The sequence below is a fragment of the Micropterus dolomieu genome, linkage group LG13, assembly GCF_021292245.1.
Source record: "Micropterus dolomieu isolate WLL.071019.BEF.003 ecotype Adirondacks linkage group LG13, ASM2129224v1, whole genome shotgun sequence".
Classification (NCBI taxonomy): Eukaryota; Metazoa; Chordata; class Actinopteri; order Centrarchiformes; family Centrarchidae; genus Micropterus; species Micropterus dolomieu.
In genome coordinates, this window is record NC_060162.1 from 98,917 (window position 1) to 107,170 (window position 8,254).

General features: G+C 47.5%; 1 protein-coding gene across 1 annotated transcript; it reads right to left on the minus strand.

Annotated features, from left to right (window-relative positions):
* Positions 1–163: 163 nt before the first annotated feature.
* Positions 164–7,541, minus strand: LOC123982361 (WD repeat-containing protein 36-like; the record flags this gene model as incomplete). The annotated part of the gene is given in 16 exon segments (XM_046067848.1): positions 164–243; positions 980–1,088; positions 1,201–1,366; positions 1,439–1,556; positions 1,643–1,785; positions 1,885–1,974; positions 2,160–2,225; positions 2,425–2,545; positions 2,649–2,824; positions 3,230–3,362; positions 3,446–3,500; positions 3,807–3,939; positions 4,017–4,134; positions 4,602–4,702; positions 4,809–4,836; positions 7,169–7,541. Coding segments are annotated over 16 exon segments (2,009 nt in total), but the record flags the coding sequence as incomplete, so codon positions are not given.
* Between the last annotated feature and the right edge of the window lie 713 nt (positions 7,542–8,254).

Genomic DNA, 8,254 nt, shown 5'->3' on the forward strand with positions numbered 1-8,254 from the left:
GCTGAGGTCAGGTGAGTTCAGGTGAGTTCAGGTGACGTGAGGTCAGGTGAGTATAAACAGGTATAAAGAACTTTAAGAGAAGTTTTAAAAACTATCAAAGACAAACGTCCCTAAACTCTGAACGTGTGTGTGACGGTGAAAAACTGGACTGTCCCATTCTCACCATCCAGAGGGGAGGTCCCAGGTACGAATGGTGCAGTCCATCGCCACGGTAACCAGCCAGCGGCCATCAGGGCTGAATGTCTAAAAAAAGATATAAATACTAATATTATTTTTACTGTTAGCAGTCTGTTAGCATGCTACTTTAGAGTGAACATCGTTAGCAGTCTGTTAGCATGCTACTTTAGAGTGAACATCGTTAGCAGTCTGTTAGCATGCTACTTTACAGTGAACATCGTTAGCAGTCTGTTAGCATGCGGCTATTCCGCCAGTGTATGAATGAGTGTGAATGTTAGTTTCTGTTTGAGCACTTAGGCTCAGTGTATGAATGTGTGTGACTGGTGAATGCAGATGTAGTGTAAAAGCGCTTTGAGTGGTCGAAAAGACTAGAAAGGCGCTATACAAGTACGGAGCATTTACATTTACATTTACATTACAGTGAACATCGTTAGCAGTCTGTTAGCATGCTACTTTACAGTGAACATCGTTAGCAGTCTGTTAGCATGCTACTTTACAGTGAACATCGTTAGCAGTCTGTTAGCATGCTACTTTACAGTGAACATCGTTAGCAGTCTGTTAGCATGCTACTTTACAGTGAACATCGTTAGCAGTCTGTTAGCATGCTACTTTACAGTGAACATCGTTAGCAGTCTGTTAGCATGCTACTTTACAGTGAACATCGTTAGCAGTCTGTTAGCATGCTACTTTACAGTGAACATCGTTAGCAGTCTGTTAGCATGCTACTTTACAGTGAACATCGTTAGCAGTCTTCTAGCATGCTACTTTACAGTGAACATCATTAGCTGTTTTCTGGACCCACCATGTCGTTGATGTTGCCGTGGTGACCGGCAAACTTCCTGACAACACGCCTGGTTTCTATGTCGACCACCAGCAGTGTGAAGTCGTCCAGCGCTAATGCTAACATCCCGCTAACATAAAACAAACAAAAAAACCCCCCATGTTAGCCAACTATCTTTGTGCAGCGTCATGCTAACTGTTAGCCACATTTCTCTCTGGAGCGTGACGCTAACTGTTAGCTACCTGTCTCTGTGCAGCATCATGCTAGCCGGCGCAGCGTTTAGCTTTAGCTGCTCTTCCTGTTTCCGGCTCTTGAAGCGCCAGAACTTGAGCAGCCAATCAGAGCCTGCTGTGAGTGTCAGCTGGTTCAGAGTATCTGTGGCAACGCCTCGCACCGCCCCGCTGTGAGCTGGAACAAAAGGGGCGGGGTTAACGACAGAGAGAGACACAAAATGTCACAAACAAGACCAGGTGAACACACCATTATTCTCATCGCCGTAGCAACCACGGTGCAGGCCAGACTGCAGGTTGTAGACGTCGACGCGGCCACACGACAAACCAATCACAGCAAAGTTGCCACAGGAAGTGATGTCGACAGCCTGTTGACAGAGACAGGAAGTCACGTGACGCTCAGAGAAAGTGGGAGGAAGAACCTAAAGAAACACAGGTGCGATGATGCTGTTACCGTAGCAATGGCGTTCCTTTGCGTTACTGGCGGCTGCAGATGGTGAGCTCCCATGGTGCACCGCTGGTAGTTCCATGTGGTTGCTGCCAGGCGACCGCGATGACACGCAACGATGCCGTCCCAGTCTGACTGGCGAGCAGCAGCTGTCAATCAGAGAGACAACATGTCCATCAGCTACAGATTAAATTGGAGGTTTTCTCTATGTGGTTCTGTGTGGGTTCAGTTTGTGTCAGAGCGCCCACCAGAGGAGAACGCTGTTATGGCAGGAAGACGCAATTCCTCGTAGGACAAGCCCTTCTTCTTCTTCTGCTCCTTCTTCTTGTTGATGGAGCCTGATCAAAACAACAGAAACAAAATATTCATGTTACAGGGCGCCTGCCGTTACAGGCCGCCTGCTGTTACAGAGCGCCTGCCGTTACAGAGCGCCTGCCGTTACAGAGCGCCTGCCGTTACAGAGCGCCTGCCGTTACAGAGCGCCTGCCGTTACAGAGCGCCTGCCGTTACAGGCTGAACTGACCATGACCCAGGTTCTTGTTGAATCGCTCGTGGACGGTGGAGAAAGACTGCAGCGTCCCGTCCTGACCTGCAGGGGGCAGCAGAAACAATCTTTTAATTTGTTTCTCAAAGAGGAAAATATATTTATTAAACTGGACAAAATGTCAACAATCATGTGAGCACCAAATAATGTTGACAGGAAAAAAAGTAAACAAACACAACAATGTTAGTCAAACATTAAAAGCACCAGGCTGAACAATGAAATGAAGATGAAGCTGTTTATTTACCAGCACTGAGGATGTTTTTTCCATCGTTACCGTGGTGACGAATGGCGGTGGGTGGGGCACTGTGGCCCTGACGACTGCGCAGCAACCTGGCTCCGCCCCCCTCCTGGTCAAATATCCACACCTGCCACAAACAAGTCTTAGTATTAGTAGAGGAGAAAATAAAACCAGTGAATCTGAAGCAGCTTCGTACAAACAGCTCTCACTGTCACGTCCATCTGTTTTACCTTGATGGCGTTGTCGGCTCCGTTGGTGACCAATAGCGGCTCTCCGTGTAGGAAGGTTGCCGCGGCGATGGCTGTCCTGTGGGCCTGTCTCTGCTGAGTGACCAGCTGGCGGCGCTCCAGATCCCAGAATGCAATGTGGCCCTGAGGGCTGCCGGACGCCACAATAGGAGGACCGTCTGACAGAGAAAGCAGCACATGGATTCAGAGTGACTCACTGCACAGCTTCATCCTCTCCCTGCAAGATGGCCGCCGCGGTGACGGCTACACCCGGAGCCGTCTCCTCTGAGACGATCTGATTAACACTTTACAGAGGCTGTGACGTCCTACATCAGGCTCTGTGAGGACAGCTGGACCATCATGCACCGGGACAAACCCTGGTTCACAGCTAAGCTCAGACAGCAAGGCTGGAAGAGGAGGAGTTAGTACCGGGTTTAAGGAGTCAGGTTTAACAAGGAGGTGGGAGAAGCAACACGACTCAGAGGGACTGAAACACCAGACAGATCAGCAACTTTAAACCCATGAACGACTCTGTCCTGCTTTGAGACGTTAGGCCACTCCCTCCCTGTGACTACCACCTGTACCTGTTCTGAAAGCGAGCGAGCTGATTGGTCCCCAGTCTTGTGTGAAGCTCATCAGCGTTTCGTCCAATCGGATGTTGTGGATGATGATGCGACCCGTCGCCGTGCCGACGCCGACCACATCCACCGCGGGACTCTGGGAAATGAAACAGCAGTTCGTGAATCAGTCAGTCAGTCTGTTTCTTACTGTGTCTCCGAGGCTTAATGTGACGGACTGACCTGCTGCAGAACGGTGACGCCTGCCGACCAGCCGGGGAACGTGAACAGCAACTTACTGCAGACGAAGAAACAACGAGCACATTCTGTTAACGCTCGTTATGAAGTGAACGAGCTCTAAACGAGCTCCCGGCTGAGGCTTCGCTTTGTACCTGAACGTTCATGTGAAACAGCAACAAGTCGCTCACTTTATGATCTATTAACACGTCTGTGTGGGGACGCCCTCTGACTGTTACCGCCCTGCTTCTTTCAGTCAGCGTCAAAGCGTCAGCGCCCCGACACACGTCCCTGACGGACTAACTGGTTCTAGAAACATCACCTGCACATAAATCGCCCGCCTTAGCCTGGATGCTAACATGCTAACCTGGTCCTGATGTTCCAGAGCTGCAGTGCACCCTGGGAGCTGCCCAGCAGCACCTTGTTCAGGTAGGTGGAGGGGTGCATCATGGCCGACACGTCGAAGGTAGCGGGGTCAAACTGCAGCCGCAGGTACACATCTGAGAGAGAGAGCAAGGCATGATGGGTAGCAGGACAGGACAGGTGAGAGAAAGTGAAGCACCGCCCCCCCGCTCACCTCCTCCCTGGACGTCCCACACGATGACATCACCACCACTGTCAGCAGAGATCAGCTGATCACCCAGAGGAAGCAGCAGACGCACTTCCTGTCTGTGTCCATGGTAACACATCACCACCTGTACGGAGAGCAAACTGGGTCAAAATACTGTTTTTACCTTATTTAGTTTTTTTTATTCTAATTTCTACATTCAACAAACATTTTACATTATGAAAATAATAAAATAAATAAAAATCTAATTTAAACAAATCAATCAAAACTAAAATTTAACTTTAAAAAAAACAAAGTAATTTATTTCAAATACATAATAAAAATGTATTTTTCATTTTTTAAATTAAAAAACATCTTAATAATACAAAATACACTTTGGCTTAATTTGAGCATAAAACATGTTAAAAGTTCCTGATTAAAGAAATAAATAAACTAAATGGGAGCAACAGCAATCATTTAAAAACTAAAAGCTTTTATTTTGATGTATTTCAGCCTGTTTTTATTTTATAAACCTTAAGATTTAATCTGAAAAAAGAAAATGTTTAAAAGTTAAATTAAATGTATAATAAATGTTTGTAAACAAAGTTTTCGTGCCTCTTTGTTCCTGGCGAAGGCGCTGATGAGTCGTCCGGCGGCGGCGAACACCAACATCCTGTCCGCTGCCACACAGCTGATGTCATCTGATAGGCTGTTACCTAGGAAACCACCACATCACATCACAACACGGCAGCCAATCAGAGAGCAGAGCTCTCCGCAGCTCATCGGAGTGAATTCAGTTTTGAACGTTTTAAATGTACTCACTGACAGCGACGATGCCCAGCCTGTTCACCTGGAAGGAATCAACAATCAACAGTCAGTAATCAGGAACGACCACCGGCTGAAGCTGCTCACTCTGACCTGGGGACGCAGCGATTACTGGATTTCACTATTAACGGCGCTTTAAAACGTCACGGTTAATTAATCGTAAAAAGGCTCCGCTACACCGAGTGTTTCTGTTGCACGGAACGAAACTGTGGCAACTTGCACAAAATGAAAATAAAGTTACAGGAGCGGTGCACCAGTTTAAAAAGTTGTACACTGGCGAAACTCTGGCAGAGGGGCCAAACTGTGAAGCTTTAGTTCCACCAAAGAAACGTCTGAAGTCGGCAGTGTGGGAGCATTTCGGGTAAACCAAGTCTGGCCGGGGCGCCACTGAAGATGACGTATCACCTGTTCAAAAACTTGCCGTTAAAAGGTTTCTGTTTAAATATAAAGGTGTCACTTACAATCGATGCCGTAGCGGGAAGAGTCGAGCTTTCAGTGCAACGTAAACAAAGGAGGCAGGTGTAACCTTTCAGACCCACCGCAACGACGCTATGAGGCCCGTTATTTTCAGTGACTTGGTTTGTTGCTGGGTCGAGCAACGTGCACCGCACGGCGAGCTCGCGAGCACGCCGCGGTCTAACTAGTTGAACTTACACGCAGTTCAAGTCGCTTCTTTTCTGAAAGGGCCTTTATGGGAGACAGAACGTAGTCCTCTCAACATTTAACGTTTCATCACGTTGTCTCCTGTCTGGTGAAAATGGTGCCTGGTGTAAAACACTAAGACACATCAGCAGCTGACAGACTGCCAATGAAATGCATTTCAGTTAACACAGCACTCAAAAATCATTTTCCCCGCGGGGATAAAAGTTAATATTCCTCTTATATTAATAACACTGACATATTGTAGAAATATAATTTTTAATGTCATTAAATATTAAAAAGTCATTATTAATGTTGTGAAATTAATTAATGCGTAATAATCGTGATTATTTCTCTGACAATAATCGTACCAACAGAATCTGTAACGGTTGCACGGTTACTGATCCGCAGGGGGGCGGCGCCCAGGTTTCTGTTTTGATTTAGGTCTTCGTCTTCGCCGCTGCAGTCTGGACGGGAGGAGCAGACGTAGCAGAAGGTCTCCGTTTTAATTTGAAAACGCAGTAGCGTGGACGGGGCCTCAAGGGCCTCCTTTCTGCACCTGGGGCCCCGCCTGGCCTGGCGACCCCGGTCTCTATTGAGACTGAAGCTTAGTGCTTCTGTCCTGTAGTCCGGCGGCTGGTAGGATCTCTCTGGTTCTGTCGGTCGGTGGCGTGCAGCCTCCTCATCCTCGGGGTTCTGCAGCCGAGGAAGAGTCGGACGATACGGCCAAAAATGTTACCGCAATAAAAATTTCATTATTTCCAAATCGTTCTTTCTTTCGAGTTTGAAGGCAGATTTCCGCTCCAGATGAGTGAACGAACAGCGAAGAGAACATTCAAATCAGTTAGGATAAAATCTGTCAACAAATTAAAATAAGTAGAAGCCTTTTCAGCTCTTAAAAACATGAAGTCATCAAACATTTACTGAATATTCAGGAAACATTTGTTACGTTGTGATAATTATTGTTTGGTTGTCCAGCCCTGACCCGCGGTCTTGACCCTCATAGCCCTCGGCCTCCCTCGCCCTCCCTCGCCCCGCTTCACGTTCAAGCTCAAGGTGCTGGATCTGGGCTGAAACCCTCCCTGCACTGTGAGGAGCTTCCTGGTCTTCATGTCGGGTCCGGGTCTCTGAGGACCTGCAGGTATGCGTCGATGGCTCCGATCTTGTTCTTCCCGTCTTCAGGACCGGCCTTATTCTGTGGAGGTACTGGACTGTGGCGGACCCCCCAGGGTTTGCGTTAGCCTGTGGGACCCCGAGGTATTTGGAGCTGTACCGGAACTTTTGCAGCGTTGCCTTCGGGCCCCTGGGTTCTGATCGGTTTCCCTCTTCTTGGTGCCACCCGACCCCAGTCCAGCGTTACTGTGATCCTGTAGTCTGGATCAGTGAGTCCACGCCTCATCTCACCACACAGTACACGTGTAGTGAACACTGTGTGTGAGCAGGTGTGAACCGTGTGAGTGAGCAGGTGTGAACCGTGTGTGTGAGCAGGTGTGAACCGTGTGTGTGAGCAGGTGTGAACACTGTGTGTGAGCAGGTGTGAACCGTGTGTGTGAGCAGGTGTGAACCGTGTGTGTGAGCAGGTGTGAACACTGTGAGTGAGCAGGTGTGAACCGTGTGTGTGAGCTGCAGGTTTAACAGCTCATTATAATCATTATTTATTATAATGAGCTGATGAATAATGTGAATATTGAACAGGTTAAATACAAAAAGCTTCTTACGTTGTACGTGTGGAAACACTGACCGACCGCCGTCACCACGTAGAACTCCCGGTGCTTCTGGTGGTACCGGAGCGCGTGCGGCACGTGGTTGGAGTAAAGCCCCAGAACCCGGAACCCGGAGAACAGAGAAACGCCGCCGGTCGGCATGTCCGGTACCTGCCGAGGACTGACGGAGAACACGAGAGAACCGAGCCGCTGACCGACACCGGAGACACGGAGCCGCACGGGACAGTCAACACATGGGGGGCCGCACAGGAACTGAGTCCGGCCGGAAACAACGAGCGCCGACAGGAAGGTTCCGACCTGCCGTCCTTCTTCTTCTTTGCCCGGCTGTCTCGGCCCTGTTAGCGCTCTGCTGCCTCCCTGCGGCATAATGAAGTAGCTTCATTGCAAAACAGTGACAGAAATCTCAAGTGACTTACTAAACTCTACACAACAGTATAGAAACGTGTAACACGTGGACAGAAGAATGAATAAATGTCTTTTCTTTACTTTGACTTCTATAAAAACGTGTTTATAAATGTGGTCAAAGATGAATCTGCTGAGAACCAAATGTTTCTTTCTGGGTGCTTTTCATGTCAGTTTGTACTGATGTCTCTCATCAGCAGGGTAACATCCTCCAAACCTTTTTCATTTACAGATCGGCTCTGATCTGAGAAACACAAGCACAAACGTTCTTTTTATTTCCAGCTGGTGATTGTTCAGCTTTAAGGACGTTAATTACTTCCCGCCACTCAGCATTTAGTGTCTAAAGCTATGAAGAAATCCGTCCTTCGCTCAGCATGTTGCTCCGACCTGCTGTTAGAGACAAGTTAAGATAAACGAACGGATGTTGATTTCATAATATTTAATAAAACTATTTAAAACAGAAAATGAGAAATAAAACCAACAGTAATAAATATATTTAAAGTGACAGACCAGAATCCAGAGTCTGGACTTACAACAATAAAATGTGATTAAAAGTGAAGAAAGTAGTCAAAGAATAAAATAAACATTTCTTCTATGAATCTTTATGACGTTTTATTAAAACAATGAATCAATCAGTTGATTATCTGAGAGGATCACAGCGCCATGACACCACCGGGC